Below are 17,139 nucleotides of genomic sequence, written 5' to 3' on the forward strand. Positions count from 1 at the left end.
AGGAATCTTCCCTGGGTTTGAGATTGAGCTCTCCCATTTCAGGATCACAATTTCCCACATGAATGTAATCTACCATTAGTTCATGGCCTTCTTTTGCTTTCTCTCCTTTGAAAGCAGAAGACCTATGGAGGCGCAGGGTCATGAGACGTTAAACCGAGACCCCGTCTGCTCTCTCAGGTGCACATGAAAGATCCCATGACACTATCTGAAGAAGAGCAGAGGAGCTCTGCCCTGTACCCTGACCAATATTTATCCCTCAACCAGTATCATTAAAACAGATGATTGCTGTTTGTGGGAGCTTGATGTGCGCAAATTGGCTGTCACGTTTCCTACATTACAACAGTAACTACACTTCAAAAGCACTTTATTGGCTGTAAAGCACTTTGGGACGTCCTGAGATTGTGGAAGGCGCTATAGAAATGCAAGTCTTTGCTTTCTTTTTTTAATTGACTTGTGTTTCCCTCCGTTTCCCTGATGTTTACTTGATCTGTTATTCAATCTGAATTCCTGTGCACTGCAGTAATAAAAGTAATGTGCATCCCATTTCTTAAACCTTCTGCTCTGTCTTGGTAAATTGCTAATCTAGTGCCAAATTTGTTGAATTAAGAATTATGTTCAGGCTTGTTAAATTCATCTCATGTAGAGCAAAAGATGTGAACAACAGAGATGATAGAGAGGGATACTGGGAGTACACAGGATGCAAAGAATCAAGAATGATAAAGAAAGACTTGCATTTATATAGCATCTTTCATGACCACCAGAGGTTCCAAAGTGCCTTACAGCCAATGAAGTACTTTTTTGAAGTGTAGTCACTGTTGTGATGTCGGAAATGCAGCAACCAATTCGCACACAGCAAGTTCCCACAAACAACAATGTGACAATGACCAGACAATTTTAGTTACGTTGATTGAGGGATAAATATTGGCCAGGACACTGGGGAGCACTCCCCTGCTCTTCTTTGAAATAGTGCCATGGGATCTTTTATGTCCATCTGAGAGAGCAGATGGGGCCTCAATTTAACATCACATCTGAAAGATGGCACCTCTGATAGTGCAGCACTCCCTCAGTGCTGCACTAGAGTGTCAGCCTAGATTTTTGTGCTCAAGTCTCAGGAGTGGGACTTGAACCCACAACCTTTGACTCAGAAGCAAGAGTGCTACCCACTGAGCCACGGCTTGACAAGAAACAATTCTTATACAAAAGATCCAAGAAAGAACATTGCGATGGTTTGGGCACATTCCAAGAATGGAAGCACCTTTCATGGCCTACAGGTACAGGGCACAAGAAGCTGAGGAAGACCAGGGGAGCGTTGGATGGACAATGTCAAGAGTGATTTGTCACAGAAAGGGACACAGATAACTGAAGCGGCCAGGCTAGTTCAGAACCGACAACAATTGGCTGAATTGGTTCGACCCCTTCATCGCTGCTGAGCTGACGGGTGGGATTCAGTAGTAGGACTAGGGTTGCCAACTCTGGTGTCAAATTTATTTATTTTTGACTTAACACTTCTGTGAAGCGCTTTGGGATGGTTTTGTTGATCCAAAACTTGGCTGCCCGTGTCCTAACTCGCAACAAGTCCCGCTCACCCATCACCCTGTGCTCGCTGACCTACATTGGCTCCCAGTTAACGCCTCGATTTCAAAATTCTCATCCTTGTTTTCAAATCCCTCCATGGCCTCACCCCTCCCTATCTCTGTAATCTCCTCCAGCCCCACAACCCTCCCGAGATGTCTGTGCTCCTCTAATTCTGCCCTCTTGAGCATCCCTGATTATAATCGCTCAACCATTGATGGCTGTGCCTTCTGTTGCCGAGGCCCCAGGCTCTGGAATTCGCTGTGTCCACCTCTCCGCCTCTCTATCTCTCTTTCCTTCTACAAGACGCTCCTTAAAACCTACTTCTTTGCCCAAGCTTTTGGTCACCTGCCCTAATTTCCTTACGTGGCTCAGTAACATTCTGTGAAGCGCCTTAGGACGTTTCACTACGTTAAAGGCGCTATATAAATACAAGTTGTTGTTGTTGGAGGTCTTATGACAAGATCTCTTGCCTTCAACTGCACTGGCCCTCGAGCTCCCGCCATTGGTCGCCTGACACTCAATCCTTTACTTACTTTTTGTCCGTGGCCTCCAGCGGTCCCTTTAAGAACTGCTGGTTAGGTCGGAGTAAAGCCAGAAAGACTGAGTGGTGCACAATTTGCCAAGTTTATGTCGAATTTGATAACGGAATGATAAAACAGGCGTTCATACTCCCGTTATGCCTTTGCACCCTGATTCTGTGTTTAACAACACATTACATAGTTAATGTGCACCATGTGTTAAACTAATCTCCTATTTATGTTATGATTTTAAGGCAAAACTGGGCAGGTGTGGAGTAAATGCCCTGGCGTTCCTGTTCTGGGTCCCATCCATTTTAGCAAGCACCTAATTTCCCGCTGGAAGTGAGGGATGATGTCCGCCCATGTAGGAGTGGATATACTGTGGTGATATTTAAATTACAGTAATGTGTAATTGAACATATCTTCCTTCATTTGTGCCATAGCAATGCTAGGTGGTCCCTGGCCTCCAGAATTGCTTTGATGGCAGAGGAGGCTATTTAAATTTCAAAGACCCTGTGCAATCTATCTTCTGAGGCCTGCCACAGCTGATCTGCACCACCCCCCACCTCCCGCCCCCCCCCCCCGCCCACCCTGCAAGTGGACTCTCTTGCCGAGGCCGAGAGGCCTTCCAAAATTATTTAAATGAGCCGGAGGTCCCCAAATCAGCTGGGGACAGGGGCACATGTTTGTGTTGGGTGAAAGTCATCTCCATCAAGGATGTGCCTGAATTACCCAATACTGAGAAATCTCGGTTCATAGCACTGACTTCACACGCAGCCTGCTACATCAGTGAGGTGCTATGCATGCCTCTGTAGGAAAAGAACACCACCCTGTGGGATGGTTTTTGTCTCTTACCACTACATAAATGCCCTCAGCACCCGTCCATCCAAGCCAGTAATATGTAAACCAACATGGATAACTTGCATGGGCTTTCCTCAACATCAAGGAAGGTTTACAGATGATATTGCAACTGTCCATTCAGAAGATCATGCCAGCATCTAAATCCGCTTGGTTCACAGGCAGCCACAATATAAAGCCACAATACACAATAAGTCTTCCCCGATTTCGAGGGACTGCCTATGATGACAATATAAAGCAAGCAAAGCGTGCTCCTGCACTGCCAACTATTTCAGTTGCAGCAGGTTGGTATTATTTCAGAATAAACAAGGTTTTAAAGATGCTGTTAAGTGGCAATGTGCCAATGTTCCCGAGGCAGTAATTCTAACAGCTTTTAACACCGGTGACTGTCGCGGGTGAAATACATGCAAATGACAAGTAATTCTGCTTTACAAGATTTCAGACAGGAGCACACTTCACTTTAATCACTCATTTTCTATTACAGCCCAACAAGTGATCTCATAACCCTGCTAAAGCTGACCCGTTTGCACAATGCATGGTAAATAAGTTTGGTAAATGTCACTTCAACGGATGATCTGTTCTCTTTAGACATTGCCTGAGGTGTGTTCTGAACAGGATGAGCTGGATTTCCTGATGGAGGCCCTGATAATTAGGTAAGATTGTTTTAACAAATTGTCAAAGGAAACAGTAAACACCGTTATAAGCTACAAATTTATTTCGTCTTTCCCAATTTTCTCTTTTTTTCTTCCTTCGCATCACAACTGGGTAAGGTAGCATAGTGGTTATGTTACTGGTCTAGTAATTCAGAGACCTGCCCTAATAATCTGGAGATGTGAGTTCAAATCCCACTATAGCTGCTGGGAAAATTTATATTTAATAAATTAAACAAATTTGGAATTAAAAGCTGGTATCAGTAATGGTGACCATGAAACCAGTTGGATTGTTGTAAAAAACCCAATTGTTTCATTAACGTCCATTAGGGAAGGAAATCTGCAGTCCTTACCTGGCTCTCGACCTACAGCAATGTGGTTGACTCTTAACTGTGCTCTGAAATTGCCTGGCAAGCCAATCAGTTGTACCAAACTGCTACGACAAAATCAAAATCACCACACGGACTGGAGAACCTTCACCACACGACTGCAACGGTTCAAGAAAGCTGGCTCACCACCATCTTCTCAAGGGCAATTAGCAATGCACAATAAATGCTGGCCCTGCCAACGACGCACACATCCTGTGAACATGGAACCCCCCCCCCACCCCCTGTTATGTCTTTAGATGCTCTGATAATGACTCCACAAGGCAATGTGTTGTACTTGAACTGTAGTGACCTTAGTCCATTTAATGTAACTCCAGAGTGAGGATCACACATGGTGGCCTGCCTTTTATACTAGGCCTGGCACACCTGTACAGGTAACCTACAAGTCTCCCACTGCAGTGCCCTCTAGTGACACACCTTAGTGACCATACAGCTGGTGTACAAGTTTCCCATAGTAGTGCCCTCTGATGGCACATCATATGTAATAGTACAAGCAGTAAACATATCGGATACATGACATCACTCTCCCCCAAGTCCTTAGTGCAAATCGCCTTCATGCATTGACTGTGCTCTGGGCTTAGCTCTATCTGGTTGACCCTTGGGTGGTGTTTCGTTGACAGTAGAGGTGCTGGTGGTTTCTGTTTGTGCGTCCATGACTACTCCATTCTCCCCCCCCCCCCCACATACAGATTGTGCCGGTGGCTCATTACATTCATATACATTCAAGTCCAGAAAGAAAATTTGCCTTTACAGCATTACATTTGTGGTACGGTTGTGAGGCAAGTACATTTGAATGGTGAGGTACATACTTGGAATATACTTGGAGTCAGTGCTGGTGTCAGCACCGGTGCGTGAGGACAAACTAGTACCAGAACCGCTGGATGGTGTCCAGGTAATCTGGTGGCGGCGCGGTGACCAGTGCTGGCAGTGGGAACCCGGTTGGCTCAAGTTGCCTGCTCTCAGGGCTTTTGCCGTTGCTCCTAGAGTCGGGCAGGTTCACAGATGCCTGTGACCTCCCTGTCCTTTCCTTGTGCCCCAGGTCGCTGCTGCTCCCTGAGGAGCAGTCGTCTGGCAGTGCACAGGGAACTGCTGATTCGCTGGCCTGGGCATTGTTTGGTTTGGGATCTGGCCGGTCCCGGTCCCATTTGCAAGAATCGATGCGGGTGACGCTTCGCTCCCTGGTGTAGCCTTGGTGGTGATAGGGTCTGGGGGCTGTGCCTTAGCGCGGTTTGCTCTTTCAGGCTCGTGGCGGTTGGTGCCATCGGGTGCCTGAGAGGTGGAGCCGATCAGGGGCAGGATATCGATACCGGTGCCGTTGCCCTCCTGAGATCGCTTGCTCTGCAGCTTGTCTATATTAGCTGCTTGTGGCCACACTCCGTGGTGCATCACTCTGGACCCAGGGATGCAGATGACAGCACTGGGTAGTTCACTGGACCTGTGTGCTCCCGCCACATTAACTGAATGCAGTTGAAATCCTATATCGCACAATGTTTCATTACTGATTGTAAATAAACTGGAGCTCCGATCGCAATTGCATGACTTTTCTTTGCTTATTACATGTATGAAACTCTGATCATCAATTACACGCTTTATATTTAACTCACAGTTGCTATTACATTGATTGAGAATGTGGAACTGTCCCTTTAAGTGTGGTGGGTTGCTGGCCTCCTTTAAGAGAGCCTTGCTATCTTTTCCCCAATCCTCCTCTTCGCGTGGTACCACGTGTTGCTCCATCAGCGCTGCACCTCGTGGTCTGGCCACCGCCATTTTTTTCTTCAGATCATCAACTCGTGGTTTGGGCGCCATCTTTCTTCCATCCACGATGTTGACTGCGGTGATCCTCTTCTCCCCGGATTCTGCCACTGAGGCTGGGAAGTCGCCTTTGGATCCGATTTTCTTCCTCCGGAGTCCTGCCACTGGAGCCTGGAAGGTGCGTTTGGGTCATCTCACTGGATCATCTCCACACAGTCGTGCTGAGCGGTCTGTGCCTCGGGTGTTGTGCTGGTCTGCTCTCTGGTGCCGGATCCAACCTCAGGTGGGGGCTTGCTTTTCCTCTGAGCGTAGGGGACGTCGATCGCTGGAGGGATGAAATCTTCCTATCTCCAATGGATCTTCTCCATCCACCTTCTTCCGAGCAGCATTGGTCCATCACCTGCAACAATCCATAGGGGTAACTTGTGCACTGCGCCATCATGGTGTACCTTTACATCCGCACTACCAACGACTGGGTGTAGGTGCGCAGCTTTGCCTGAACCGGGACCAGCTTGGGTTGTTCAGCCTGGTTGTCCCATAGCCTCTCAAAGGCTTCTTGATTCATTACTGACTGGCTCGCCCCCGTGTCCACTTCCATGAAGACTGGAACGCCGTTTATCTCGACTTCCATCCTCAACGGGGAACATTCTGTGGTGCAGGTAAACATGCCATATACCTCATCGTGGGGCTGAGCTGCCTCTCTGACTATCGCTTCATAATCCGCGCTGGATTCATGGCCATCTGCAGACTCTTCATCAACACAGTGAGTCATATTTCTCTTACACATTTGCTGGAGGTGGCCCTTTGTGCTGCAGCCTTTACACACATAGTCTTTAAAACAGCACTGGTGAGCCCTGTGATTCCCTCTGCAACGCCAACATGGTGCTACTCGATTAACCCCCCTCAGCGGACTCTGAGTTAAGGGACTTGGGGGCCTGTTCTCTCTCCCCTGAGGTGATTCACGTTCTACAGTCCAGTCTCTAAAAGACGCCATTCTGTGCACAGTACTTGCCGGGTTTGAGTCCTGAGGATGAGTCATCTGCCTAGAGTCGCAGGTCGAGGTCATAAATGCCTGGCTCACGGTGATGGCCTTCTGCAGTGTGACTGTGGTATCCGCAGATAGCAGCCTGTGAAGAAGGCCCTCGTGGCCGATTCCGATGTCAAAGATATCCCACAGTGCTTCGGTGAGGTGTCCGCCGAAATCACACGGTGCCCCCAGCCTCCTGAGGTCTGCAGCATATTTTGCGATCTCCTGGCCTTCGGGCCGTCGGTGGGTGTCTGCCTGTGAGGATGCTTTCTTTGGGCTTGAGTTGTTCTTGGATCAGCGTTACAAGCTCCTCGTACGTCTTGGTCGTTGTCTTCGCTGGTGCCAGCAAGTCCCTGACGAGGCCATAGACAGTGGGCCAGTGTGGCCGGATTTTCGCCTGCCAGGTCGTTTGCTGTGAAGAAATGGCCAAGCCTCTCCACAAAGCGTCCCAATCATCACCATTGGCGAACTGCTGCAACATACCAAGGCTAGCCATTTTCGTGTGAAAGTCCGTAATCTCGTTGCCAATTGTTATGTCTTTAGATGCTCTGATGACTCCACGAGGCAATGTGTTGTACTTGAACTGTAGTGACCTTAGTCCATTTAATGTAACTCCAGAGTGAGCAACACACATGGTGGCCTGCCTTTTATACTAGGCCTGGCACACCTGTACAGGTAACTTACAAGTTTCCCGCTGCAGTGCCTTCTGGTGGCACACCTTAGTGACCATACAGTTGGCGTATAAGTTTCCCATAGTAGTGCCCTCTGGTGGCACATCATATGTAATAGTACAAGCAGTAAACATGTAGAATACATGACACCCCCCACACCACAAAAACAAATGGCCACCACTATTCAAGTATTATTTTCAGTTAGTGGGCAGGATTATCCACAGAGTAGACAATCCTGCTCCTTAGTTGACCCACCTTAGTTTCCTTAAACAGTCTGTAGAAATTCCTTTTTTTGTTAAGTAGCTGGGTCAAGATAGGTAAGCTCATGCCAAGGCATGCCTGCGACTCTGTACACCTATTTAAGGCCCTAACAGATCTAGGGCTATAGCTACTTGGCCACCAAAAAATACATAATTAAAAAATATATATATAAAATATGATCCTAATAGTTCCAAAGCAGCTGATCCTGTAAGATAAAGGTTGAAGTTTGTGGATACTGAAGGAAGAGAGTTAAATACAGTGACAGGCCTGGAGGCCTCTCTGTCAAAGGGGATGGATACAGATACTCCCGGTGCTGTCGTTCATTCCAGGCAGTGCTGCAATGTGCCAAACCCTTCTTGGATCTTGACACTGAGAATGGCACTGGACTGCACCATGACCCCTGCAATCTGTCTCAGGAAGATGGTTTTCAGTGCCTCCATGTGAAGGTGATTTATGGCAACAACTGGGGCCCAGGGAGGTAAACTGACGCTGTCATCTGCCAGCTGCTGTGTTGTTACTGTCCATTGATGGTTTTCTTCCCTTAGTAGTTTATACTTGATGATCTGAGACAGTAGATTGAAACATTGTGAGAAAAACCCAACTTCAGCAAAACTGATACAATATAAATATATTACTCTTTTCAAAATGGTTGGCGTCTGTTCACGAGATCACAATTAATCCGTTAGGATTAAGAAGTGGAGTTCAGCAGAACTTTTTCACCCAGAGTGTAATAGATTTCTGTAGCAAGTTACCAGCAAAGACCTTAAAGTGGACAGTACTGATGGGCTCAAGAGACAATTAGATGTTTCTGAAGAAAATGGGATTGAGAGATATAGTGAACCGGTGAGTAGGTGGGGTTCATCTAAGGAATAGGAGTGGCTTTAGGTCTGAGTGATTAGGTCTAATAGTTCCCAACCCCCTCCCTGTTTTTGGAGAATTTCTTCCGGTAAATGAGCGTACGCCATTTTTTCCAAGTGGATTCTGCGGTGGAACCCATTTCTGCTGAGCTCCTGCCCCGGAATGGTTGCACTGTCAGGCTTTCCATTTGTGTTCCCACAGATGTTCATTAACATAAATCCCTAATTCCAATGGCTTGTGCTCCCATTGCACTTAAAGGTAACTTGTAACAAAATAAATTAGGTGTACATGCTACCAATATCAGTTGATACTGGTGGAAGTGGTTTACTTTGGAGCCTACAGCCCAAAGAAACTTTCGAGAGAGATTGCTGGAATTGCAGGTGAGCTTTTAAAGCATTCTTTTTGCCTTCCCCTTGCCCCCGGATTAAGCTGGACATGCCTTTGACAGCCTGAGGGCCTCTGCGACCAGTGGGCAATCTTTGGCTCCACTCACAGTGACAAGGTCTGAATACCAGGTACGGGATTACTTTGTATAGAATTTTACAGGAGGAAAGGAGAGAAGGGCAGCATTTGACAAAAATGTGCTCGATCCCCGCACCAAATTTACAGGAAATGCAGATCCTACGAAGACCTTAATGAGGAACTCTGTGTTAAAAGAGTACACTTCACCAAAGATTAGCTATTACGTCAAGGCCTGCTGCCAGGATCATCCACTCTGACAGCACTGCATGTGGCTATGAAATTGTCGATCACACTCAGCATTGATGCCAAGGGCTCATTTCAAGCAGTCATGGTAGATCTGTGCAGTATCAGAGTATCACTTCAGAGCTCTACAAAATCTCACATGCGCCATCCATTATATCTACCCGACAGTCAACTCACTGAGCCATGCACTTTCCTACCTATCTGCTTACCCCAGACTGCTTTTGCAATCTTCAGCCATTCTTAGCTTTCCAAAGGTTACACTCCTGATTTCCAAGCCCCACCCCAGCACATTACTGCTGGGCTGCACGGACGTTGCACTACAAAAAAGCCAACGGACGTGCAAATGATCCCATCCTACAATTTAGGCAGAAGTGGAAGCTGAGAGGCACAACACCAGTATAAATAGCCCTGTGGGTTTTCAGGGCCATGGACTTTTCCAATTCCTGGAAAGAAAAATGGTATTCCAAACTGCTAGAATATTCGCTCCCTCTTCCCGTTAAAGTTTTGCCAACTTTTTCCCTCAGTAAATCTTGATTGACCCAGAAGGCTGGGTATCTCTACAATTACAATAAAAATAATATTTAACAAGACCCAATCACCTTAGTTGTTCCCGAGACATGTTCCGATATGTGGTCCTCATGGATCTTCTGGTATGTTGCCGCATAATTAAATGTTCAGTGGTTTTATTAGAGATGGTAAATGTGTTATTTTCTCCAACTATTCCAGTAAATTCGGCCACCAGAACATAGTGCGATGTATAGGAGTCAGCCTGCAGGCTCTCCCTCGCTTCATTCTACTGGAGCTGATGGCAGGCGGTGACATGAAATCCTTCCTTCGAGAGTATCGACCTAAATCAGTAAGAAGTTACCATTTTTTAATAGAATTATGTGTTTGAAGCTGCCTGTCATAACTGTGTGCATGCTAATGTGTATTTGTCACAGACCCATTTAGTCTGATTCATTTGGAGTGAGAATCGCACACATTAGTTTAAAAATTCTTAGCTCCTGTTCTTTAAACAGGTTTGCAACGGGTTTTAATGTCAATGTCGGATACGGACAGGATTGTCGCTGGCTGCACTGATTCCTCACCCCACCTTACCATGCTCAAAATAGACTGCCTGCACTCAGTGTAGAGTTCACATCTGATGGACCATTTATGAGGATCCTCGATGCACAGAAGATCCCTCTTTAGGCTGACATTATGCTGATGCATTGCCAGATGATACAGATTAAATGCCACCATTAATTCTGATGCTTTATTTGGACAGCGTTGGCAAAATGTCAAATGTTACTGTTTTCTGAATTTCTGTAGTTCCGATTGAGGATAAACCCTAGGTGTGTGGAAGAGCACGGAAATTAAATCCGTAGTTTTTTATTTTATCATCATAGGCAGTCCCTTGAAATCGAGGAAGACTTGCTTCCACTCCAAAAGTGAGTTCTCAGGTGACTGAACAGTTCAATACAGGAATTACAGTCTCTGTCACAGATGAGACAGACAGTCGGAGGAGGAAATGGTGGGTGGGGAGTCTGGTTTGCCGCACGCTCCTTCCGCTGCCTGCGCTTGTTTTCTGCATGCTCTTGGCGACGAGACTCGAGGTGCTCAGCGCCCTCCCGGATGCTCTTCCTCCACTTAGGGCGGTCTTTGGCCAGGGACTCCCAGGTGTCGATGGGGATGTCGCACTTTATCAAAAAGGCTCTGAGGGTGTCCTTGAAACCTTTCCTCTGCCCACCTGGGGATCGATTGCCGTGCAGGAGTTCCGAGTAGAGTGCTTGCTTTTTATTTTATACAGACTTGTTAATGTACTTATGCAGACGCTGACATTTGAAATCTAATTAACTCTTGTTACGGTGTATTGGCTGTCAGTTTTTGTAGCACTCATTGAAACTGGATGACAGATTGGAAAAATGGAATATGTACCACATTATATCAATGCCTGCAATCCTGACATTCAAAACACTAAGCATCAAAATAATGCAATGTTTCATTTTGGATTAGGCTTGGATTATTATTATCTGCCTAAAGCAACTGAAATCACCTAATTGCAAAGTTTAGTTTTAAGCAATTCATTCTGTCACTAACTGTAAAATGTACTTTGTAAAGCTATCAAGTGGCTGCTTTTATAATTAGGCTCCATTGGACTTGTCTCCCTTCACTGAGCCCACCTGTTGACTGGTGATAATCAGAGTTTCAAAATGAACCAACAACTGATAGACGATCCTTTTTGATCGAGATTCCAACTTCTTCCTTCATATCTCTTGCTTTCCCCTCCCTCCCCCACCCACCTCTCGGTCCCCCTTTGTCGTACATATATACGCTCCTGCCCCTATTTTTATCTTTGTTTTGGGGCATGAAAGGGGCACATTATATCATTGCTCAAAATCAGAGTGCAGAACTTCCCGACCCTTCCCACCGTCCATCCACACGCTGCCACACAATGCAAGTGAGGGGCTTATGATGGCAATCGGACCCTGATGCAATTTGCATATTACCTGGGCAGTGGGACTGGATGTAGCGTGGCCCAACAGCAATCCTTAAACATCCACCTCCCGCCCAATGAAAAGGGTCACATTAAATCGGTCTTTCTCTTTCCATGGGACCTTTGCTTCTCTCTCCCTCTTACAAACAAATAAGGAGAAGATCGTCACAAGAATGCAGGAAGCTCCATGAGATCTGGGCAAGTTTGCTATTCTCACGTTTGGTGAAAGTGGTCTGGTTCCTTTCCTGGTGTTTGACATGTCAGTATATCCATGTGCCCGTAGTGTTCTCTTTTAGTATAGGAATAAGGCTGAGAGATGGGGACAGAGGGGCTCCGCTGGGCACAGAGCCAGAGGTAAGACCAAGTCAGGGGGAGGGGATTCAAACTCAGTTTGTAGCAGATGAAAGAAATGATTGAATGCATTTATTGGCAGAAGGGTGAGTGCAATTGGGAGGCACAATGGATTTACAGGAAGGGAACAGAAAGAGACTTTCTGGATGAATACTGTTTGCAGCCTACTACTCGTTACTAATGGCCCAGTAATTCTTGGAATGGTACATCTCACAGTGAGCGCCGTGAATTGGATTTTTTTTACCTCGTCCATTTGATCGTATTATTCTTGCACCACAAAATGCTGGAAATGCAAATTGATAATGGCGCGATGACATCTGGGACCTCACAAACATCGGGTCCAATGGTCTGTCTCCTTAACCAATGAAATTTAAGAATAGAGAAAGAAACGGAGCAAAGGACCGAGAAGGAAATAGGGTGAATTAGAGTCAAATTAGATACAGAAAGTGAAATAAAGAGTGAAAGAAACAATTGACAGAAAGGAAAAGTAAGCAAAAAATGAAAACATTTGAAATTTAAAAACCCTCTAGGAACAATTCACTAGCCGCAGGAGTGAGACTCCACCGTTTTAATTGTTCCTTTTCTGGGCCTCCAAGGTGGAGTTTCAATTCAGGACCATAAATCACATCATTAACGACATGAAATACCAGCCCTAAATGTCAGCGGCAAGATTCATTATTATCACGGCACAAATCCAGCACTTCCTTGACACTCTCGGGGAGATTGATGACGAGAGCAAGTTTTTACAAAGCTAACAGTAGAGCAGTGTAAATCGTCCAGCAATCTGTGACGATTTGCAACTTATGCCATATCTCTTCCTTACCACTGTTTTTTTTAATACACTAATACTGGCAGGTGCTGTGAACTCACCATCATGTTTCCACTCATTTCTGGGCCATTAGTTGGCAATTTTTGGTACATTTGAGAACAATGGAAAGGAAAATCAGAATCTATCGGACAGCTATTTGCATATTTTGTGTCCCTGCCAAAGGTGGATTTCATCCCTGTAGTTGGTACAGAGGTTGTTTGACTCTTTGGGGATAAACCTTGCAGGATCACCTTTCTGGTCTATTACACTGCCCAAAGTATTTTAGTTGCATGAGTTACCATGGTCTCCCAGTCTTTTGGGGTTTGAGGAGGGAGCTCATGGTTTGGGAAAGCACAAATCTTCAATAATCTGACTGTAGAAGTTGAATCACAAGATCTTAATTCTGAAGTTTATTCATAAGTGGATAAGTATCATTCTAAATTAATTCACAGTTCACGTTACTATATTAAGTAAGTAACTGATTTACCATTTATAAACTCACATTTCAAATGATTTGACGAGTTTATGAAGGGAAATGACAAAACTGACCCCTCTAAACGCTGACTGTGGTGAAAGTCCCTGAGGTAAGTGCTGTGATTAAGGCTGTGAATGTTATCCTCACTTCCCTTTATTATTGACACTGTGACACATTTATCAGTTGCTGCCATTCCAAGCTGACATTCTATGTCTGATACTGTTTGACCTGGAGGAATATTGATTTTGTGATGAGAAGAATATGGATTTTGTAACATGAATCCTGAAGATAGTTTAATCTGACAAAATTTGTAGGTGTACTCAATTTGTGATGTAGATCTTTAAGTTATTTTACGGGGTAGATCTTGACTTTGTGTAAAACGGATGACAGAGAGCTGGCAGGCCGTTTTACATCTCTCCCCATTGAAGTTAACTATCATTTATCTAGCTGCTTTTACTAATTTTATTTCTTAATAAACCTGAACTGTAATGACCCTGAAATAAAACATAAGAACATAAGAAATAGGAGCTGGAGTAGGCCATTTGGCCCTTCGAGCCTGCTCCACCATTCAATAAGATCATGGCTGATCCGATCCTGGGCTCAGCTCCACTTCCCTGCCCGCTCCCCATAATCCTTCACTCCCTTATCATTCAAAAATCTGTCTATCTCCACCTTAAGTATATTCAATGTCCCAGCTTCCACAGCTCTCTGGGGCAGAAAATTCCATAGATTTACAACCCTCAGAGAGAAGAAATTCCTTCTCATCTCAGTTCTAAATGGGCAACCCCTTATTCTTAAACTATGCCCCCTAGTTCTAGAAGAGTCTATGAATATTATTTGTCCAGCAGTCAGAGAGGGCCAGAGTTGTGCGATGCGAAAATGGCAAGGAATCCCTGGTCTACTGTACCCAGAGGAACTCACCCACACACCTCCCTCCAGCCCCCCAAAACCCCACCAGAAAATAACACAGCCTTGGTTGCGACAGGTCACCACCGTTTCTGCCATGGCTTGTAAGAGGCCAAACTTCTGCCTGCCTGTTACAAGGCAAATCTTGTCGAGCAGAGCCAGGGGCAGGGGCAGGGGAAAGGGCAGGGACTCCCTACACTGACAGGCCCTGCTCGCCTGGATTATTTCCGGTGGCAGATATGCTGACTGACTTGAGCTGTACCAGCGTCCAGTTGGCCGAAAGTGGGCCCCATTGATACGGTCCAGATTAAGGAAGAGGCCAGGACACCCAGACAAGGCTGAGACTTTCTTGATCAGCCATCTTATACAGGGGACTAAAGAAAACACGGCTGGGGTTGGAGTGGGTAGGGGGGCGGGGGGGGCGGTATCTGAGAAATTAATTTCTCCTAAAGACTGGTAGATGTTGTGTTTTCTGGCTGCCTGCGACATGAGGGATCTGCACATGAACCCATAGTCAATACTGGAGGTCTTGACAGGCGTGACCCCGCTGGGAACGTGACCCAATGAATTTTATGGTCCCCTGTTTCCAGTGCACTTATCTGCACTAAAAAGGTTATTGTTCACCTGGGCACACTGCTTCCGAGATTACTTCACACATTTCAGTTCATAGGAAGTGTGGCCTCGCTGTTGATGCAGTTCTTTACACGGAGCTCAAGAAAGAGTATTTGGAGAGCAGCCAAATTGAAACAATTGATGGCAGCTTAAGAGGGATCAAATTTCATCTGGAGACCAAAATAGGCAGTTCAAATTTTAAGTGTAAGTAAATTGCTCGAAGCAAACAGTATTATGATATCATGAGTACTACAGGGTATAAAAGATGTGCTGGTTAGAATTAGTTCATCTGACTGCAGCAGAAAAGGACAAAGAGCAAGCATACCTTTTAGAAGCACATAAACAGAAGGCTGCAAAGGAGCATGGCAAGCTCAGGGAAGAAAGGGAATGATACAAACACTGGCAGGAGAACAAGGAGCATCAGTGCCAGCACCAGGCGTCTCTATCAAACTCTCGGCGAGGAAAGATGACAAGTAGCATTGGCATACACTTGAATTGGTGGAGAAAAGCCCATCAACAGCAAATCCGGCTGGGCATTTTGGAGCTCCATAAGCTCGGGGAAGTGATGAGCAGGTGGGAAGCAGTCGGTCCATGCCCACCAATGTGCAGGCAATTCATTGAGCCAGACAATTAACCTGCATGCTGTGACCTTTCGCTGAAACAGCCAAGCACATCATAGAAGGACGATACAAGGGACGTTGAATGCTACAGGTGCAATAAGGTGAGACTCAAACTACCAAATTGCTGATCTGAAAGAGGACTCACTACACAATCGAGAACAGTATGAGTTATGAGACCGTTCCACGTGCAGCGAACGTATGTGCAGGTGTCACTCTTGCATAAGGTCACGATGAATAAATGGATAACACAGGCTGGTGTGATATGGGCGCAGGACAAAGAGGTTGCTTTCCTGAATTAAGATGTGATGTTTAAGGTTAAAATAAAAATAACTTTTCTTGACAGACTAAAGCTTGTACTGCAGTAAGAACACTACCAAACTTAAAAAGAGAAATGCTAAATCAAAAGTAGTGATGAGTTGGTATAGGCTATACAGTTTATGCTCAGCTTTATTTTTGTTATTTGATATTTCACATTCATCTATCTATTAAATGTTAAAAACGGTGAGCGGTCTGGAGATACAAAGGGACTGCACCAGTAGGTGGCCCTATCAACGTAACATTGTGACAAATTGAAAACAATTGGGCACCATCTAACATTACGTGACAGCCCAAACACTACTCTAAGGGCTGGACATTAGGTTGATGGTTTTTTGAGGCGTTAATGTTGGACGGTGGATAAATTTAGCACTGGGAAATGATTTGCGTCGGCAGCCAAAGAATTCAGCAGCTGTGCCCTGACAGTGGATCGGAGCATTTAAGGGAAGCGTTCCACACTTATCTTAGGGCGCCAGGCCGGGTGAGCAACTGAATATCCGTTGATAAAGAGCCGGCTTTATAGAGCCCTTAGAGAGGCCCCCCTGCAACAATAAAAAAAATCAGAACAAAAAACATTCCCGATAAAGTACGCCCCCCAAATAAAGGTGAATCACAAAAAGAAATCAGAGAAATATCACTTTCACTTACCTTTTTCAATCATGCCTTCCATTAGCGCCCCGAGAAAGTTCTGCAAGCCAGCTTTCTCGGACGGTTTCACTATGGGGCGCTATGGGTTCCGCTCCAAGAAAATAGCATTTCGCTGTCGAAACCCGGGGGCGTTGTACACCGGCGCGATGCTCCAGGGCGATACTGCTCAGCGCGCCCGGCACCGGCTCAACAAATGGGCCGAGCGGCGCGAATGCTGGCGCTCACGGCTCCAACCCCATTAGTGTCCCTGCTCCGACCCTTTCCAGGGCCACTAACCGACCGAATTTTGTCTCCGATAACTGTCCCATAAAGTAATCTGCGTTCATGGTATCAGAAGAGCCAGTGGAAGAAGTATGGAGTCATTTTAAGTGAGCTGTGTCAATCGCAACGTTGATGTATTTAAAAAAATATATATCAAAACCAGAAACAAGAGGAGCTGGAAGAGGGTTCAAACATGGAGGAAACAAGGTGAAAGGATAGGCATAGGGGAAATTGCGAAAGAAGCTTGTATGTAGCAGGAAAAAAATATATATTGGCAGTAGGAGTGAACTCATCACGCCGGCCGTATGTATCAGCCGAGAAATAGCACAGCTGAACCACAGGTACATGCCAGATGCTCAGCTGAACCAGCACAGAAGTTCATCCACTCCCTTGAAAGCATTACACT

General features: G+C 45.7%; 1 protein-coding gene across 1 annotated transcript in view; it reads left to right on the forward strand.

Moving 5' to 3' along the window:
- The window catches only part of LOC139272598 (ALK tyrosine kinase receptor-like), a 1,661,561-nt gene that overhangs the window by 1,592,777 nt on the left and 51,645 nt on the right, over nt 1-17,139 (forward strand). The window contains exons 22-23 of the mRNA XM_070888679.1: nt 3,540-3,604; nt 9,988-10,117. Coding sequence (XP_070744780.1) covers nt 3,540-3,604; nt 9,988-10,117 — 195 coding nt within the window. The remainder of the gene's footprint in view (nt 1-3,539; nt 3,605-9,987; nt 10,118-17,139) is intronic.

Source organism: Pristiophorus japonicus, chromosome 9 (assembly GCF_044704955.1).
Source record: "Pristiophorus japonicus isolate sPriJap1 chromosome 9, sPriJap1.hap1, whole genome shotgun sequence".
NCBI classification, from domain to species: Eukaryota; Metazoa; Chordata; class Chondrichthyes; family Pristiophoridae; genus Pristiophorus; species Pristiophorus japonicus.